At 43.0% G+C, this 20,510-nt stretch overlaps 1 protein-coding gene across 11 annotated transcripts in view; it reads left to right on the top strand.

The window, feature by feature from the left end:
- The window catches only part of RREB1 (ras responsive element binding protein 1), a 121,799-nt gene that overhangs the window by 54,148 nt on the left and 47,141 nt on the right, over positions 1–20,510 (top strand). For 9 of the 11 annotated variants that reach the window (XM_090136971.1, XM_031589324.2, XM_090136967.1 and 6 more), the window contains 4 exons: positions 1,678–1,797; positions 3,089–3,291; positions 7,812–7,901; positions 9,227–9,390. In XM_090136971.1, the coding sequence (XP_089993097.1) occupies positions 3,178–3,291; positions 7,812–7,901; positions 9,227–9,390 (368 nt within the window). In that variant the 5' untranslated portion in view covers positions 1,678–1,797; positions 3,089–3,177. The other 2 variants (XM_090136972.1, XM_090136973.1) reach the window with 2 other exon arrangements.

Below are 20,510 nucleotides of genomic sequence, written 5' to 3'. Positions count from 1 at the left end.
GATGCTTGGCCTCTTGAATCAAGTAGTCCCTTCCATCACAGGGAACATTAGTGCTTTGCGTAGCAGAAAAGCATACAGAAGTAACCTTCAAAGAGTTCTCTTCAACTGTTCAGGATAGCATCAAAAAGTCTTGGTTTCTGAAGATGCAGACGAAAAAAATGGTGTTTGAAGAAGTTGATTTTATCTGGAGCCTTAGACTGTAGCTTCAGTCAGGTCACACATATGTTTCATCTCCAGACTATGCTGGCTCACTGTGTCAAACCACCAGTTGCTGCTCCTGAGAAGGATGGCAGCTTGACATGGAGAGCTTGAGTCTGCTGCTTTTTGTTGTGTTGAGTGAAGCAAGGAACTGCATGACACAAGTGAAGAGAACAGAAACTGGGCCCTTTCTCTTTGTCAGACTTTTGTTGTTCACACTGAAATGGCAGTAGTTGGGATATCATCATTTCTTGTCTGCATATGCAGTTCAAAAAGCATTTGAAGATATGTTTTGTGACTGATTTGCGTCATCCTTGAGAATTTGTTATTTAAAAGGAAGAAACCCTATTAGCCATAAATTGAGAGTGATGGCCTCTGCTTTCTGAAAAAAGGGAAAATCTATATTGTCTGCTGGATGCGATTTGGAAACCTGAGATGATGAAATGTCCACAGTGTGTAATTTCCAATACGAGGTTATAAAAGTGTATTTCTCCAGTAAAAAGATACGGATATTTTCAGTGTTATGAATCATCTACTTCAGAGGCTATGACCACGAGTGCCATGAAGAGAACTCCTCTCTTTGTTAGGTGTTGATGATTCACCTTCACCTCTATCAGTGATGTTCAGCTGCATTGTCATTCTCCAGCAGAGCAGGAATCCCTCCTGAAACCCCAAGGATAGCACGATAAGGTTGTGGTCTAGAAAGGGGTGTGGAGAAATTCTGTCAGCAGATACGGTGGTTGCTTGTCTTCTGTTCATCTAAAACCCTTGGGCAGTGGGTGTAAGGAATGTGCCAGATGGCCCCAAAAACCTCAGTACTCATTTCTCCGCTGCAGGAAGGAAGAAGGTTGCCTTGAATTCATCTATTGGTATAAACATTAATCCTCCAAGCAGAGAAATTGAAGGGTGGGATGGTTGTGAGTGAAACTGAAGTACTTAGTGAATCTATGAATTTAATGCCTGGTCTAGCATTAAATGGGGAGGTTGGTGGCCCTGCATGTGGCAGGGGGGTTGGAGACTCATGATCCTTGAGGTCCCTTCCAACCCTGGCCATTCTGTGATGTTGTGATTCTGTGATAATCTCCAGCAGCAGAATACTCTTACAAGTTCTTTACCGTATGTCATGAGTGTTGGTGGCACACTGGCTTGCTCAGTCCTTTGTTTGATACTCTTTTTTTTTTTTTTTTTTTTTGTGGTTGAATGCTGGGGACCAAGCTGAATAAGGGTTTCCTCTCTTTGCCCAGATTTTCACTGCTGGCAGCAGCAGCATCTCCCACTCCTGTGCCAGGATGCTTGTGGCTATGGGTGCTTGATTGCATTGGCTCCGTTGATGTGCTTCCACCGTCAGTACATCAGTACATCAGTACATGGCTACACAGCCATCAGTAGAGCACTCAAAAAATTGGGGCTTTAGTCTCTGCTAAAAGAGCTTCCACCAAAATGTAATCTCATTCTCTTTTTCCCATCTCCCTCACATAGTGCTAGAGGGTGCTACTGAAGAAGAGGCTGAAGAGCCTGATGCTACTAAACCTACTACACTAAGTGAGGAGACCAGCAAGCAAGAAGAGAGCCTCAGTCAATCAGGGGATAGCAATGAAGGTAACTGGTCTGACTAGCTCTGAATGACTCTTTAATTTAGGGCATTGATGAAGGCTTGTATAAATATTTCTTACCCAATCCATAACCTTTATCTGTGTGAAGGGTATGATATACACTGAACAGAGGCATGGGTGCATCCTTTTCTTTCCTCATCCCTAACCTTTATCTGTGTGAAGTGTATAAAATACGGTGAGCAGAAGCATGGGCACATAAATATTCAGCCACTACTCTAGGCTTCCAACCTAAGATTTTCTTGGCTCCAGGTAGCTTGGCACCACATTACTTAGCCTCAAAAAACACCTGTTTGTAGTGCTCAAACTTATCTCCCAAAGTCAGTATTATGCAGAAATCAAATGTTCACAGGCAAATATGTTTCTCCTTGTTCACCCTCATATCCTCTTGTGTTAGAGTGACTCACACACACATGAAGATCCTGTGCTGTCCACCTGAGATGACAGTTGTAGACTTGCAGGGTGTTCCTATTTGGTTGGGAGATTCTTTTTTAGAGGAAGGAACGTTCAGTTTGAAAGCATTTTCCTTTTTAACTTCTTAAGGGGAAAGTGGAGGACCTTACCTGTGTGTTTGACAGGCTGTGTACAAAATGTGATGGAGAAGTCTGAATCTGAACAGCTTTGCCTGCGGGGCAGCATCAGTCGTGGCTGTAATATATACTCTATGACTGATAAGAGTGGGAAGAACAAAAAGAAAAAGATAATTATATCATTGCCAGGTGTGGGAGTAAAAATCTATTTTAGGGAATTTGAAGTTGGATTTTTTTCAAATTTTGCTTTTTGCTTCTGCAAGGCTGATTTAAGCTATGTGACAGAGAAACCAGTATACTGTGCTACTGATGCCTCAGTTGTGCTTAAAATACATGCTTGCTTGAATGATGGTGATTGCCAGAGCATTCATTCATTGGTACTGATCTGATAGTTCATTGTGATTGCAAGGTACTGCAATTAATACCATTTTGCAGCAAGAAGATTTAAGGTAAATCGCTCCATAATTCCCGTACTGAATGTAGTTTGGAAGTCAAGATAACGTGAAGATCCTTTAAGAAGAGATCTGCACCTTGTCCTATACGTTCCAATAGGAGAAACTTTCACTACTACAAGAAAATCTTCAGTTATTATGAGCTGTTGTCCATGAAATCAGGCAGTGTGATGTGAGTTGCAGGCAGCTGAAAATACCATGGGGTTTTCTTTGTTTGCTTTGGGTTGTAGGGTTTTTTTTGTTTAATTTTTTAGATGGCGTAGCAACTCTTACGTGTGCTTTTTCTTTTTAATTCCAGAGAAGCAGCTGGAAACCTTAAACAGTTACAAGGTGTCACCAAGTTCACCAAACAGTTCGGACGGAGCAGACTTGTCCTCCATTGATGCCATGATGTCAGCAGTAATGAATGTGGGGAAGATAGCTGAAAATGGGGGGACCTCTCAGACTGTCAAATCTCCCTCGAAGTCTCCTGCACCAAATCGTATTGGTAGGAGGAATCAGGTTTGTAAACTCAAGTACAGGGAGATGATGGGAAGTCAAACAGCTGCATGGAAAATGATGAGATTATGTTTCATTGGTGGTTTTATTTATTTTTCACTAAATGAGTTATTGCTTCTTTTTGCATGTTTCCTGATGGCCCCCCAGAACTTAACTTTAGAAAACTGGGAGGAGTCAGCTTGCTTGGGCTCACATGTGATACAGTGGGCAAGCTGATCTACCAGATGACACCAGCAGCGGCAAAAGGAAAATTGCCACTTCTTTCCTGCTACATCCATTCTCCATGTTCTTGCATTTCCCTGATTTGTTGAGGGGGACAATTTGTTTCATTAACATAGGAGAAAAGTATCTGGAAGTAGTTCAGTGAGGCATGGCCTGGCCATGGAACTGTGGGGCTTGGCTCAGTTGTTGAGAGGGTCCCTTCGTGAGGTATTGCTCCTGCAGAAGATATGAGTGATTTAAGGTTAAAGGTGGTGCTAGAACAAAACGTCCATAAAGGCACTCAGTTCACACAGTTGTACTGTAAGGTGCCATTATTTGTTGTTAATGAGAATGTGAAGAACTGTTGCAGAATATTTTGTATAAATCTTGCAGAGCAGATATACGTAGCTTTTATCAGTTTGGTTTTTTTTTTATTTACCAGTTGATGACTCCAGTTGATAGCTGTATTGATCTGGAGAAGTGATAGAATCAGTTCAAGCTGTGATTATTGATATCCACATTTCTCTTTTGCAGAGTTAAGCCCTACTAATTAAGGTATTGCAGAACAGCAAGAAATACCCCAAATCCCCGCGTCTGTTTAACTTTAGCACAGAGAATTTGTAAATGAATCAAGATGTAATGGGGATCAGAAAGGTTGAGAAGTGTGACTCGTGATGGTCCTACAGTATTTTAATTTTAATAACTTGCAGAGTGGCTGCCCAATTGACATACTTATGACTTGTCTTGAATTTTCTTGCTTAAAATGAGTTAAAAAATCATTAAAATAAACGAACATAGGAATTCTTAATTGAAGAGCCTGGGCTGTGTACGGGCAACTGTGTTGGTGGTGTCACACTGTCTAGCATCTGACTTCACGGTTTATTTGCAGTGTTCCCTGTTAAGGGCTACCCTGGTTCCTTGATTTCATCATGTGAAGTACAGACTGGAGTTCAGATGAGACTCAGTGGTAGCGCTGTTGCACAGCTGTCCGCTGGAACACCATGTGGCTTGGCTTCAGGGAAGTTTATTAGTGTTAGTGACCTTTATTCCACCTGATACTTCGATGGGCATTGAATCAAAGGAAGCTTGAGAGTAAATGTGACAGGATTAAGAGGGATTCTTACAGTGTAAAAATAAATAAATACATTGAAAACATAGTAAATAGCCTATTTGTTATTAGGCTGAAAGATCATTATTGCCAGAGGGGCAAATGGCTACATTAGTGAGGTATTAGAAGTGAGATGTGAAATAATGAGTGGGTACCAATCTGTTTAACAACATCTGATACAGTGAATTTCCATTTTCAACATAGCAGCATGAAAGCACTGATTTGTTTCAGTGTTTAACAGTGCACAGATCTCTGATTCTGGTCAGAATGTGCCCCTGATTTTAATTGCAAGGATAGTAACAGTGCTAGTTTTCTGGGTCTGACTGCTGTTTCTTGGCAGCAAAACACTTTGCTGTGAACCTTTGTCCTTAGTCTATGGTTCTCTTTATAATGCTGGCTTTATCTTTACTCTGGTCTACCTATAGTCTAATAAACATGTTCTCTCATCAACCTGCATCCATTTTAACTTCTCATTTGCTTTGCTCTATAAGAGAATAAAAAAAAAAAGGTGACAAAGGTGAGCTCGAGAAAAGCAGCCCTTGTGCACAATTCCCAAAGCATTTGCCATCAGTTGAATGCAGAGCAGTCTTGCCAGGTTGACTGAGAAGAAAATGGGTAACAAATTAACTGTTAGTTTTATCTTTCAGTTCAGGAAGCATGTTTTCTCCACCCTGGCTCCAGTGAGGTGGCTGAGTGCTGTGTTCTACATTTGCGAGTGCTTTTGGAGTAGGGATGCTAATGTATTTTGGCCTGGATTGAGTCAGTCAACAGCGTTCCTCTTGTAGCTAGCCTTGATTTGCTTGAGCTGTGTTACGGTATGCAGCATGTACCCTGGGTGACCACTGGAGAAAGTTTGGGTTTTAGTTAATAATAAACCCCAGATTCAATACTAATCAGCTCTGGCAGAGCTATAGTGTGTTTCTGATCTTTGCTTCAAGGTGAACCAGCAATTACTCTATCTGCTGTTAATTTGCTGATTCGAAGAGCAGGCAGTCGAGAAAGCAGGCTCTGAAACCATTGATTGCATCGTGTAGAAGTGTGTCACTCATTTAGAGGGGGGGCGAAAAAAAAGTAGTAGGTTGATAATTTCACATAAATACCCTGGGGATTAAACACGATCTAAACTGTCAGCACAGCTGCAGGGATTTTACTTGCAGCACAGTGTGTTTGTTCTCTGTCCTGAGCCAAGTTTAACAGGATTGCAGTATAATTGGAGCTGAACACTGCTCTGCAGACTGGTTGCATGTAGTAGAATTAAAGTTGTATCAGTAGGATGGAAAGTGTGTGTGTGAATTGTATGTGTGTGTGGGCACAGGGATAATGTGTTTTAATTTTCGTGGGGTGTTGAGACTTTATAATGGCAGCCTTTCTTATTTGCTTTCTAATGTTTTGTCAGTAACAGGGCATTGGGCCCTGGCCTGTGTGTGTGGCCTACAATGATTACCTTCGGGATGGGGAGCCTTGCAAGGGAAGCAAGAGGGGGGGGGTTGGGAGAGCCTAACAGTTGCTGTTCCTGATACTTCTAGAAGGGAGGTTACTCGCTTTGTTTACTTGAGGCAAAATAGCTTTGCATCCACATCCACGAGTTACTGGAGTTAATGGAAAAATATCATGACCCCACTTCTGAAAATGTAATGTTACATTTTAGTCAGGAACTCTCTGTAGAGTGTTTCCTCAGATCGTGTTGAGAGGAATATTGCTTTATTAAGTTGAAACTTACAGAAAAAAAAAATCAACAACAACAAAACCTTTTCTAACACTGTGTCAGTGTCTTTCCCCTGAAATGCCACAGGATTGATGACAGAGGCCTGGGCCAGTCATTGTCAGCGCTCTGCACAAATGCTTGTGTCTGATGGTCTGGAAGTGGTCATTTCTCAGTTGATAGCTTGTAGGACAGTGAAGGGGAAAAAAATTGTTTAGAAAGAGGAAACAGATAGATATATACACTTCAGCTCCCTCCTGTTTCTGACTAAAGAGCTACTTAGGTTTGGTAGGGTGTTTTTTTTTTTGCAGTTGTTTGGTTTTTTTTTTTTTTTGCTTGTTCTCACTGATGTTACCTAAAATAGCCAGCAAAGAGATTCAATAGAATGCATCCTTTTAGTATAAATATTATAGCTTCCCAGCAGCCATGCAGAGATAGTTTTTGTATTCTCAGCACCATTTAGGTAACAAATGGTGAACATCTAGCTGGTAAAGATGTGCATAGTTCTACAGAAAACAGGGGTTTCATTTTCAGTGCCAGAATCTTCTTGCTCTGAGTCATACAGGCTTTGGTTCAGAAGCCACATCTGGTGAAAATGACCATATGTCATTCAGTAGCCATCCTTGCAGACAACTCAGGCAGATGCCTTTGGTTTCTGTGAGAGTGCCATTCCATCCTCAGCTGTGAAAGAGTGGCGGCTTTCCCCAGTGTCTCAAGGGCATACTTAAATCAGACTGAGCAATCCAGGTCGGGTCTACTGCATTGTTTGTACTCATGGTTTGACCGTGGTTACTCCTCCTTCTCACCTGGGTGGAGGATAACCGGGTTCATAATGTGTTCTTTTAGAGTCACGTAGGCTCCCACATTGTCACCTCGTTCTCGTTATGACCTCATCAGATCTTGCAACCCTTTAAGAAGGGTTGGGCCTGGCCCGTGTGCCTGGATGGGATGCTTCCAGGAGAAACACAGGATGCTCAAGGAAGTGGTGCTGGTGATTCAGTAAATGCTGCTCTTCCTTCTGAGTCAGAACCCTGAGAAAAGGGCACTGGCCTAACAACTTGCCATCGAGGTGGGGTGGAAAACCCAAAGTCCTGAAGACTTTTGCTTCCTAAAGATCTTTTTGGGAGATTAGTTGCATTTGCCAGCATATTCTGGCAGGATTCCAGCCTGGGTAATTGCTTTCTGCTCACCTAAATTCCTCCTGGCAGTTTGAGCTGGTTGCAGTAATTGCCTTCACTTCCTGTCCTAAACTGCTACTGCTGAGTATCTGTGCGCTGTTAAAACAGCTGCTGTTCTTCTGTGGTGGTTGAAATGGCCCCTATTTATAAATTCAGAAGTTTTTGAAACTTCCCTGAGGGATCTACTGGGATGATAAATGCACATACAAGTCATTCTGTTAGCAGTGGCCTTTTGTACTGGAGATGGCTTGTACTTTTTCCATCCACAGCAGTAACAGCTTTCCAGTTCTTTAATATCTGTATTCCTTCTGATTTTTTGTTGTTTTCTTCACAGGAAACAAAAGAAGAGAAGTCTTCCTATACCTGTCCTCTGTGTGAAAAGATTTGCACTACACAGCACCAGCTAACTATGCACATTCGTCAGGTATGTAAAGTTAAAGCTCTCAATTCCCTATTTAAAGAGTGTCTCAATTGCCAGTATGTATTTTGCAGTAGTGAAAAACAATTCCATGTGCAAATCAGAAATGCTTGTATATAACTTTTCACAATTGTTTTGCTTTTATTTAAGCTTTCCCCTGGTATTAATTAAAAACAAAACAAAACAAAACAAAAAAAAACCCCACCATCACCAACCAGGAGGTGGATAATTCTCTCTTTCTCTCCTTTCCTTCCCCTCCCTACTCCCCCAGTGGCTCAAACAAGGATGTATGTCCTGTTCTGCACAGCTTAAGGTATCCTAAGGATCCGGAAAACCACTTCCATCATCAGGCATAAGTCCTGTTTTGTTATCCTGTTTGAATACAGTTCCCTTTACTGTTCATGCAAATAAGAAGCAGGAAGAAACAACTTTAAAATCATCTTGGTGTTAAAGAGCCTCTCTGTCCTTTACAGGGTACAGCAATTTTGGGAGGAAGAATTTAAAATACCCATTTCAAATGTACGATGCTCTTTATTTTTGTCAGATACAGGCCTCATCTTGCTCCTCTTGAAATATGAATATGTGTTACGAGGAGCTTTGGCTTTTTCTATGTCAGAAAGTTCTCCTTGGGATGTTAAAGTTGTGATTCACCACTGTGAGTCCACCAGATACACATTACTTCAGTTTTCCCTTCTGTACTGTAACTGTTACTTAATTTTTTTCCTTATTCTCCATTTGGTTTTGTTTTGTTTTGTTTTTGTATATGAAGAAATGTTCAATTTTCTAAATGCAAGCAAGAAAGAATGGTACATATGATACAGTAGCTGATGGCCATGTTTTCCCTGTAAAATAGAAGCATTTGCTTCTGTATTCTTAATACACAGTCACTTTGAAATTAGTATCTTTAAAGAGAATTTTAAGCGTCTTCTGAAATCAAGTTTATAATTACACTCTCTTCCTTTTTTCCCCCTTACCATTTACCCTACCCCAAACCACTGCATAGCTTAACCTATTTCAAAGTACCACTTGTTGGATCAGTTTTGCCGGATCCCTTTCTATCCTTTTCTGCTGCACACCCAGTGAAAGTGCAGCATGTGGTGGGCATTCCAGGCTGCACAAAGCAGCTGCATTAAGGAGTTAAAAGCAAAGGGAGGGGGTGGAGTTAAGGGGGAGGGCTATGGAAGAGAATTGGATATGGGGCACACCTTAATATAAGGTGTTGTGTCACGTGGCTCTCTGAAGCTGCTTTTAAGATGTTTACAGTTCTCTCTGATATTTTACTTGCACTATGTAAGAGTCATTCAATGAAAAAAAATCATTACTTTCTCTAGCATAACACTGACACTGGAGGGACAGACCATTCCTGCAGCATCTGTGGAAAGTCTCTGAGCTCAGCGAGCTCCCTCGATCGCCACATGCTGGTGCACTCAGGTGAAAGGCCTTATAAATGTTCAGTGTGTGGACAGTCCTTCACCACCAATGGAAACATGCACAGGTGAGTGCTGATTGTGACCTAGGAGTTTGGAAAGCACTACAAGACAGGGGGCTGGGTTTGTTTCCTTGGAAGAGCTTTAAAGCTAACTAAAGACACTTACAGGGACTGATATACAAATATGGTGTGACACAAACACACACACACTACAATTGCTAGGATGATTATGTTGTGGAAGGGAGCTGAAATTGAGAAAGGGCTTCTAGTTCTCCTCATGCAGTATTCAGTTGTTGTGGATATCCAGAAGTTTTGCTATTTTGGTTTTATTATTATTATTTTGACAAACAGGATGGATTTTTCTCTTAGGATAAAAATATATAGCCAAGCTATAGAGGAACTTCTAATTCTGTAGCTTCTGAGTAGCAGATGCAAATGTTGTATTGGGGTATCTGTGGTGGATATTAAGCAGTGTAGTATCCAAATGCCACTGTGAAGATGCCTCTTCAGAATAATCAGTCTTATTTGTAAATACATGCATCACTACTTGCTCTGTAGGCAACTTACTGAACTACAGATCCAGGAAAGTATCTGTGACCAGAGTGTCCAAACATAATTCGTGTAGTTTCCTTCATAGGGATGTAGCAGTATGTCATCAGTTGACAACTAGAGAAGCAACGTAAAATCAGAATCATAGAATATCCGAATAGAATAGAATCATAGAATATCCGAATCTGTAATGGTCCCATAAGGATCATCAAATGCAACTCCTGGCTCTGCACAGGACCAAACAGAATTTACTGGTTAGTTACACTTATACTAACTGTAACACAGCTCTAGGACAGCCCTATGAAGTAAAACATAATTTTATAGGATGGAGAAAATATGGATTTGTGTTTACTACTTCAGCAATGCCTGGAGCATCCTGGCTGGGGTCATCCCGCTGGCTGGTGCCTTCTTGCTCTGTGGAAAGGTGCCCTTCCTGCAGGGCATGCATTTCTAAAACTGCTGTAGAATCACAGAATCATTAAGTTGGAAAAGACCTCTAAGGTCATCTAGTTCAACCATCCACCCACCACCAATATTGCCCACCAAACCATGTCCCTAAGTACCACATCTAGACGTTTCCTTTAACACCTCCAGGGATGGTGTCTCCCCTGCTTCTCTGGACTACCTGTTCCAATACCTCACCACTCTTTTATGGTCCATCCCCTCCTTCCCAGTACAGTATTCATTTATTTGCATGGGTGGAGCACCTCAGAACTGATTAAGAGTTTGTGAATTCCCACGTAGCTTTCGCCCCCATCTCAAAGAGTTTACAACCTACAAAAAACTGGAAGATAAGTGGGGGAAGGGAGTATAGCTTGTAAGAAAGGTGATAAGATGATGGTTACAAACTGATTCTGTGTGAGAGGGAAGATACCTTGTTTCACTGATTATTACCAACAGTTTTCCAAGCAGTATGCTATAGGTGGGATGTAAGGAGTTATTTCAGTGAGGAGAGAGAATATAATCCTACCCAAAGGAAGCAGTATCTGCTTGCAGCTCTGCCTCTTTCTGGATCTAGTTGACAGCTGAAGCAGTCACATGAAAATGGAGAAATAGGAATGTGTACAATTTTGTATCTCTGTGTTCATTTAACCTATACTCAATCAGAATTGAGGAGGGATGGAGAAAGAAACATCAGATGAGAAGAGGAAGACATAAAGATGCTCAGAGGAGATACTGGCTTTGGGCATTGAATAAATGATGTCTGACTCTACTGAGTCGGTTGTGAGCCACATTTTCCAAATTGGGTCATTCCTCAGGAAGTCAGGGCAGCTTCTGAGTTGCAGCTGGTGCCAGTATTGGCACCAGAGGGTGAATTTCAGCACCAGACCCTCATGTTGGATACCATTGTGTCCTGTTCCTCACTAGGCTACTTGCTGAAGGTTCAGGGTTTCTTTTAGCTTTTTGCTCATTAGGCATCTCCTCATCCTCTTCAGAAACAGGGAGACTTCCTGTGGGACTTTACTCCAGGCCTGCCAGATGTTGATGTAGTATCCTTTGCTTATCGAGGTTTCCCTGTATAGCAACTCTTATCATGCTTTAGCAGTAAATCTGCCAGACTGAGTGACTTGCCCCAAAGAAGTAACTACAGATCAGAACCTTCTGATGACAAGGTTATTCATTTAAAATTTTTCCTCTTAATGGGGTGTTGCCTGATGTTGCCAGGATAGAGTGCTGTGTTTACTGCCCATGCTAGGAAGAACCTAAATTGTGCAAGGAACAGAATTCTGTTACAAGCTCTTTCCATCTGACAGGTGTCAGTTCCTGTCTGCTCTGTAGAACTCCTCTTTGTGTAGGCTTATGCTGCAGCAGCACGGTGGAACACTGCAAAGTTGCTGAGCTCACTGACACTGCACCAGGTGGCCCCAGGCCTGTGACAGGAAACATCTTGAGCCTACTGAAACAGGGTAGTTTTGCTAAGGAAGAGTACTGGTGGGCAGGATGGTGCCAAACCAATTGTTTGCAGTGAATAACCATTTCTTGATGCTATAACAGGCTGTGCTAGTGAATCCTGATGCTGTAGTGAAAAGCATGAATGTACAAGTAGGCAGATGAGGATAAATACAAAGTGAAATGAAATTTGTTATCTGGAGCTATGACAAACTCAAAAGGAAGATGTTGATTTTGCCCACTAGGTACTTCCTTCAGAAACAGGTATTTCTGGTCTAAGATGATCTGAAGGAAATTATTCCATAGGTACCTCAGGTCTGGTTGTAGCATCTAGTCTCATAATGCTCTGGATGGATGCTTTTCATATCATGTTCAAAACCTTCTGCCTCAGGATCCTGGAGCAAGGGCCTGCTTGCCAGGTCCTGCCTCGCGGACTGCTTCCAAAGGCCTTGCTGATGGTGGTACCACATCTGTTCTTCTGTGCCAGCTGGCCGGTGGGGCAAGAATGCCAGCTCATCTTTCCCTGCTGATGCACGCAATTCTTTTAGTCCTTGGGTTCATGCTAGAGTATCCAAATAGTAGCTGATATATGCCCAAACCAGCAGAGAACAGGGTTTCAAATGTCCCCTTCCAGAGTCTCACGAAGTGTGGAGTTGGGGAGAGAAGTGAATTTAACAGAAAGCTGTGGAAGTTCTGCTAAAGAATCAGCAGAGCTTGAATGTTCCCACGTAGTGTTGTTTTTGCACCAAGTATGCTCAATGCTTGGGACTGGAGTGAGGGAGAATTTAGTCTGCTGGGATCTGAATGGGAGCAGAATGTGTCTACACATCTTGCATATATTCTGTCTTCTCTTTCTTCCCCGTGCCTTGTTCTGGCTCTTACTTAACTGTCCATACTGTCTTTTTAAACTGGACTTCTAAAATACCATTTAGGGATAAAAAATCCAATGGATTAATTTTGTCAAGGGCAATGCTGCGCCACAGGAGTGCTTACTTCTGTTCTGAGAGGATGAAATTTCGGATCCATTTTTCCACCTCTAGCAGCCAGGCCATTAGACATTCAGCAGAGCAGAGGAGGAGGGGAGAAAAGTTCCAGTTGCTTTTTTGCCATTAGGAAGTATCAGTGCCACAATCTTCCTAAAAAGTAATTTTTCTCTCCCCTCTATTTATTAAGTGGAGGGATTAAAAACCCTCCATAGCTCTGATTTGTTGCTTTTTTTTGTATCACAGCAAGATTTTGTTGCAATACCTAGTTTTTGTCAAGTGAGAAGACTGTTTTCTCTGCCGCCTTCTAGCTGTGCTGGGGTGTTGCGTGTACTCTTTACCTGTTAAATTGATGCTGCCCTTCCTGACTCCCACAATACAGGCAAACACTTCATTTGTAAATGAGTCAGAGCCTCTCACATAAGGTCCAGTTTCTTTTTGTTGTGCTCCTTGGCTCCTTGTCAACAAGTCGAGTTGAATGGGCACTGCAAATAGAGGGGTGGAGAAGGAAGGTTCTTGTGTGCAGCACCATTCAGTAAAAGAGGTTAAAGCCTGCTTCCTTTTCTGACCAGTATGACTCTTGGCCAGGATTTTTAACAAGGAACTGTGAGCTCAGGGCATCTCAGAAAGCTCTCTTATTGCTGCCAGATTGCTCCAGAGTGGCCTGAGCCTCCGATGGGGACAGTCACAGTTGGAGAGAGCAAGGATTTCTGGAGAGTGCTCAATGTATATATAGCATGAAAAGCTGATTCCCTCATTCCTTTGAATGTGCTGTCAGTCTATCTGCCTCCATCTCAGTGCTGCTGCTCCCATTTGAGGAGGGTTGTTGCAGTCTGCTGTGATAACTGGGAGACCCATCCATGTTTGGGATCTGTACCAGAAACATGATTTGCTGAGAAGAAGTACAGCTGGAGAGGACACTGCCTTTTTTGCACAAGTTTCTTTCTAAGGAGAACTAGAAGAAGCAAGCCTTCTAGTGTCAGGGCCTGATGTGGGGCTTGGATGGCTTGTTTTCTTGGGACTTTTAGGAATTCAGAGGAAGGGAGATCACAGTAATCTTGAGTTCTAAATTCCTTTAACTAGATTGGCACTGTGATCTGTACATAAGAAAATGTGTAGTACAGAGCATGCTAATCCTCACACTTCTCCACCAGAGACACAGACTCTGCAGCTTTATCTTGGTCACAGTAAATTAAAGCTGAATACTCTCAGATCTCTAGCAGGAGCATAAACTCTTAGGGAAAGAAGGCGTGTGTGTATAAAGAGTTTTCTGTGACTCTGAGAAGTCTGGGGATTTCCGAAGTGTCTGAAATCAATAGCTTGCAGTTACTGAAGGCTTTCCATCTGTACTATCACTGTAGCTCTCTAAGGAGCAACATTGGATCTGTGAATCACGCCAACTCTGAGGAGCTCTTTTGGGTCTCGATTATGCTGCCAAATAGGAAGTTGCAAGCTTCTTGTTCTATCTCCACCACTGCATGTCCCCAAAATGTGAACAGATGAGTTAGTCTGCTGATGTGGGTCTTGGTGGTGGTGATTCATAAGCTTTAGCGAGGGGTCTTAAGGTAAAGAGTTTGCTTGACTTTCTGCGCTGTGCTGCATTCCAGTAGAACATGCATCTGACTTCAGGGGGAAGAGTGATGCCTCCACTTGTTCCAAATGGGTTTCCTTCAGGGTAGGAGACACTGCCAACAGCTCTTTTTCTGTTTCTGTAACTAAGGATGGTCTGTACCTATCACTTTTAAATCAGATTTCCATCCCTGCCAAAGACACGTTCTCCACACAACTTGGAAATGTTAATAGGATGTAAATGCCAGAAGAGAGGTGAGAAATGACCTTCCTGCCAGTTTCCAGTGGGTAGCAATTACAGGCTCCATGGCAAGTTTGGAAAGAGTTAAGGGATAATGCATGTATTTCAACCACAACTTCCCAAGTTTGGTAAACTAAGCTGCAGTGTCTATGTCTGGTGTTCACCAGGCTGTATCTATGTGTGATAATGCAAACTGACTGAAGTGTTCTGTGTGAAACCAGAATGCCACAGTTATTGACCTTCTTTCTGTCCTTCCTCCCTGCCTGGCAAAATTTTTCATAGTGGCATTTTAGTTACATCCTATTTGTAGGCTGTTTATGTACTGTCTCAAGAACAGGTCTCTGAGTTTGGAGATTATTTTTTTTTGGCACATGCAAAACACCACATGCAACAACCACATGCAGAAGTCTTTGAAAATCAAATTGGAAGATCTGGATTGCAGAAGCTATGCTTTGAAGCATGCTCACAAAGGGTCCTATCAAAGAAGGTATTTCTTCTTTTAATTAAGAAGACACTTTTTCTCAGTCTTGTTCCCAGTGTTAGATAATTTTCCCAAATTGTGGGGTTTTTTTTTAACATTGTGTCAAGAGAAGAACAGCTGGTTTTGTTATCCATGCCTGGTACTGCTCTGCTATTGAAATTTTTGGAGCAGCACCTCATGTGTATGCACGTGTTGCAGTGTGGGTTTTTGGAGAAAAAAATGGAAAATGCACATGCTGGAGGGGAACCTGTGAATGCTGATGTTTTAGTCAGCCTACTTCACCACCAAGTAAAGACTGTAATATACTGATTGGAAGACAAATGTTGTATCCCCAGAAAAGCACAGGGATTGAGATTCATAAATTTTGATGATTTCCCAGCTCTCTTTAGCAAGGGTCTGTCTTTTACGTACGGGCATGAATACAGGCTGCCTGTGACATCCCAAACATCCAATACGCAGAGTGTCTTCAAGATCTGGCTAAATCCATCCTCTCCCTGTGTTCCACCTGTGAATTCTCCTATGTTATTTATGATGCTGGCTTGCTTCCAGTAAGCTGTGTGTGCTTTGGTGGGGTGCAGTGCAGTAACAATGCCCAGCTTCAAAGTACAAATAGGATCTCTGCAGTGTAGCACAATGCGTGCAGTCTGGCATTTGCTTAATATGGAGATTTTTGGGGGCAGAGTCTAGCCAAATGGGATGATGAACTGTTTTTGTTGTTTTGTTTCTCGGAAGGGAACTGTCTTATTACAATGTTGTTTGTTTTCTGGTGCACAGATGGCCAATTGGAAATTTGGTGTTAAATTTTTGGTAGCTTTGGGAGATGGGACACATAAAATCTTGAAGCTAAAAGTGAGTGCCTAAGGAACTCGCCACACTGAAAATGACTGACACTTCACATGTGTGAAAAGGCCTTTGTTTATTGTCTTGCACAATGGAAATGTCTCTTTGGTCATCTCCTGAGGAGCTTTTATTTCAGCACCCTTAAATACGAAGAAGCAGGATGTATTACAGGCTTTCAAATCCATTCCTTACATGTGGGGGATGATTTAACTGCTGTCAGCATGCTAGTAAAAGATAAGCTTCAGCAAATACAAGTGCCCTAATTCTTGAGCAGGGATAGCTAACACAAAGGACTAATTGCAGCTTCTAGTAATTGATAACCGAAGCTGTAGAAGGCAAGTGAGATATGATACCTGTTTTAGTTTTCTTAGTGGTTAAAAACTGTTTCTTATATTTTCATTAATACGTTTTGTAAATAAAGGTGGGGAAACGGAGAGAAATGTTTTTGGTCTCTCCTATCAGCAGGGATGTCCACAGTAAATGTGTGGTACCCTGCTGAGACCTCTGTGTTTTGAAGAAGATTTCAAAAAGGAAGAAAAAGGCCAGGATTTTTCAACAGCAGCGTCTAGCAGTAAGAGTCTGTTTCTCTGTGTCTGTGGTGAGAATGAGAAGGACAAATAATTTTTAATAGTCCAGGCAGAAGCTTTCGTCTGTCTCACTGTTGCTGAGTAGATTGATCATCTTTGTAAAGATCAGACATAAACCATTATTTAACTCACACGATGTGTAAATAGAATGCTCCAAAAAAAAAAGAAAAGGTGGATATCTTCAGTTGTAAGCTAACCTAAAGGAGCTCTTGTGTCACCGTAACACTGTGAGCCGTGAGAGCTGTAAGGAGATGCTATGATTCCAGACATGTTAAACATTGCTTGTAGCCTTGGACAGTATCCCCCTTCAGTTATCATTAAAGACCAGCTAAGGAAGTGAACACAAAAACAGTAATGTTGAGATCTGATTAGAATCAAGCGAAGCAAGGAAGTGCGGAGTTAAGATTTATATGCTAACCTTAATTAGCTCTATTGTTCTTGAGAGCTGAAGCATACACAATGAGGAACATTATACTTGCATCTCCACAGCTCTTCAGTACCTAAACATAAGAAAGAATCCACTGTGCTTTTCAGCCCTAAATTTTGTGTGCGGTGCCTTTCATTAATATCTAAATCTGCACTTGTACTTTGTCAGGTTGTGGATTTTTAGGCTTTAGTTTTCTGCAGGCAAAGAGGGGACGCTGCCTTTGGTGGTGAGTTGAGGTTTGTCGTGCGAGTGGTGCTTGGAGGGAAGGTGGTCTGACATCAGAGTAATGCCACCCTCCTCACGGGCAGTAACATAAATCTCCATGTAACAGAGTGCATTCAGCGTAGCTTAGTGCTGCTTTGTTAACCATGTCACAGTTCAAACGAGCACAAACCACTTGACAGATCAGACACTGGTTGCAGAGCACATGGCTGCACGAGGCCTTGATCTTTCCGCATTAGTACCCTTTTGGGAACATCACCTCCTCCAAAGGTTTAGTATTCTCAGGGATGCTACCTCCTCTTCTCACCTTGAGGAGTTACAGAATAAATAGAAGCTTTAGCTTTGCAAGCACTAGAAAATGCAGGCGGTCTCAGCAACCAGTTAGTCCTTTGCCATAAGCCTGATGGTAACGTGAGGCTCGCAGAGATGTGAGCTCTCAAGGTTAACAAGCGGTGCATTGTCTGGTTGGCTTTTTTGGGGCAATTCTGTATAGTAAATGCTGGCTGCTGTGAAAGTTTGTATGTTAAGGTCATCTTTGCTTAGCCTGTTGTGTGTGCATGTCGGAAATACTTGCATCGCTTCCCTAATGAGTGTGTGCTCAGTGTTGTCTGAAAAGACTCCTGGGCCAAGTACAAAGAGAAGAAGGAAAAAGTCAATTTTATACCTCGTTTGTGGTTGCTGTCGTTCCACCTTTAATGTATATCTTCCAGCTTTACCTTTTCTCCCCCCAAGTATCCAACCCGCTCAACCTGTTCTAGCTCTGCGTGCTGCAACCAGTACATTGCAGTATGTACCCCCTCTCCGGGTCAGTGGGTTTTTTGCCTTTCTCTTTTTTCCCCTCTTTTAAAAATGCACTGTTCATTCATAGCAGACTGTCAGCATGTGGGGAAACTTCTCTGACTTTAAAAAATGGTCTTAGCCAGGGCCTTCCGCTCATGTTTTTTAGCTGCAGTGCTCACCTGCGTGATGCACAGCTTTGGCAAAGACATGATCAAGTGCTCATGCCATGCAACAAGAAAACAGCACACAGTGTACAAACACTGCTTTCACTTTCTTGAAGGCATCAACAAGTGTGCTGCCTTTGTCAGGCTGCTCTCTTAGCTGAAGTTTTCTAAATGCTTGCAGTGATTTCTAGTGATTCTTCAACATCAGCTTTCCAGTGCACTGCGTGGAAAGACGTCCCAGAATCCCCACATTCTGCAGCAGTTCCTGCTGATTCCTCTAAAGCAGCGCTAGTCGTGCAGGGACTTCTGTTTCCAGCTGCTGTGCTTGTCTAAAGTGGAGCTGTGGGACGAGATGAGAAACCTTTTCCTGGTGCTGTGAGATCACCGCTGGTGAGGAAGGAGGACCACATGTTCAGGAACAGGAGAGGAAATGGGCTAAACACGTGAAGCCTCGTGTGCTGAGGTTCTGTCCTCAGCTCTAGCAGAAGTTTGCACAGTTTGTGCCTGCCCTGATAACCCTCACTTCCTTGTCCCTCGAGTTGCATGGTGACTACTGATACCAGGGTAACGTGGAGACCCTGCTTTCATAAAGATGTGCCTCTGTTATCTCGTGCAGCTTCCTTGTTTGCAGGCGTGCGTGCGGGGGGAGGTACTAAGCTCCATCTGCGCGGTGTCCCCAGCAGTGCTATGGCTGTCTATTTTTTCCTCCTTGAGCTGTGTGACGCAGCAAGTTGTTCTCTGCTGTGTGGTGCCATCAGGATTGCTCAACAGTGGAGTGTGACAGGGCAGCAACTGCAGGAGGGCTCTGCCTGTTTCTGGGAAGTCACGGAGGCCTATGTTTGCTTGGTTGTTCAAGGGGTGCGGTCTGGGGGGAGGCAAGATGTACCTGGGACTTCTCCAACCTTGTTTGCTCTTCGGACAAACCTTTTCCTCCTTCCGACATCCCTTTCTGATTTTCTTTTTTTCCCCAATGCTATTATTTAATACTGCTTCAATTGTCCTTACCATCTAATCACACTTGTTTTCTTTTAATGTGTAGTTTAAAATCAACTCTGAAGTTATTGAGTAAGCTTTTAGACCATGATAACTAAAGGAGGTGCCTGAAAATCACACATTTCCAAAAAGATGAGAGAAAACAGCGGTTCAAAACATCCCAGGCCAGGTTTTTGGTACGCTTTTTAAAACCTTATTCCTGCTTAGTTTTACTGTTGTTAATAAACTTTTGTCTCCAAGCTTAAAGAAGCACGGGGGCCTCAGAGGGATCTCGTTTAATACTTATTAAAGAGTTTCTTATGGCTTAGAAGTCTCCATGTGCTCTTTGGCAGTGCTGATTTAGGTCTGCTCTGAATTTAATGCAGGCTGCAGGCAGTTGGGTGCAGTGATACTGGGAGGCTCACGCTGCATTTCTCGCCTCTTTTGACCTCACTTATGCAAGATTTGATGTGAAGGGCAAATGGATGCTTTCTTTTGCTGTCCTTTGGTAAGCTTTGCTTCACAGGCATGTTTTGAATCACTTCCCTGTCACAGCATCATCAGGCAAATATTTGTCTCCCTGTTTTCCTTTGAGGTGTTCTGACAACACTTCTAGTAGAGAACAGGAGTGACTTTGAGCCAGGCTGGGAATGCAGTTGTATCAATCTCAACCTGTTCTGACTTGCTGATTCTGCGTAGCAAGTAGTTGCTTAAATATCTGTGAATACAGCATAATTATTCAGAAATGGTACCTCCCCCCCACATTGTGGATGTGTAGATCGGTATCTTACCTCTCACACATGCATGCAACTTGCCTTTATTCACAGCAGAGCAAAATTTTATTCTAGAATAAAAATACAAAATGCTTTGTGTGCCTGTAGGTGTATCATAATATATCCTTAGCTATCGCGTATTGGCAGCTGCATGGCACTGGTTAACTTTGCAGACCATCCTGGTAGCGCTGAGAAAGGATTTCTAGGCTGTCATGTGAACGTAACCACAGGTGCACGCAGGCAGCCTCGGCACAGCTAAATAATAATGCTCACGTCACACTAATGATGCTGCCTGCCACCCCGCTGCGAGGCTGGCTCTGCTTTGCCTCATTGCACAGGGGAATAGCTGGCCTAAGACGGCCCAGAAGGCTGCCCAGAGGACGCCGAAGGCACGTCAGTGTGGCCTCACGGGATGCATCAATTCCCAGGGGTGCTGAAGGGAATGCTGCTGTGTGGGGAGGCTCGCGGGGCCCTGCTAGGCCTGATAGACAGGGAGCTCACAAGCGCTGGGGCCTCTGTGGGGATAACGAGCCGTGCCACTGCGCCGCGAGATTGCAGGCCGGTGAGCGCGTGCTGGAGCATCTCCTGCTTGCAGGCGTGCGGCTAAAATGAGTCAGTGCTTCCTGAGCCGATCCTCCCCGGGACCTGCTTGCCCCACCCGGCTCTTTCGACGGAATTGCTTGTGTTGCAAGGGCTCCCTCCCTTAGC

Source organism: Phasianus colchicus, chromosome 3 (genome assembly GCF_987193195.1).
Source record: "Phasianus colchicus chromosome 3, bPhaCol1.hap1.1, whole genome shotgun sequence".
NCBI classification, from domain to species: Eukaryota; Metazoa; Chordata; class Aves; order Galliformes; family Phasianidae; genus Phasianus; species Phasianus colchicus.
This window is presented reverse-complemented; position numbering and strand designations above follow the sequence as displayed.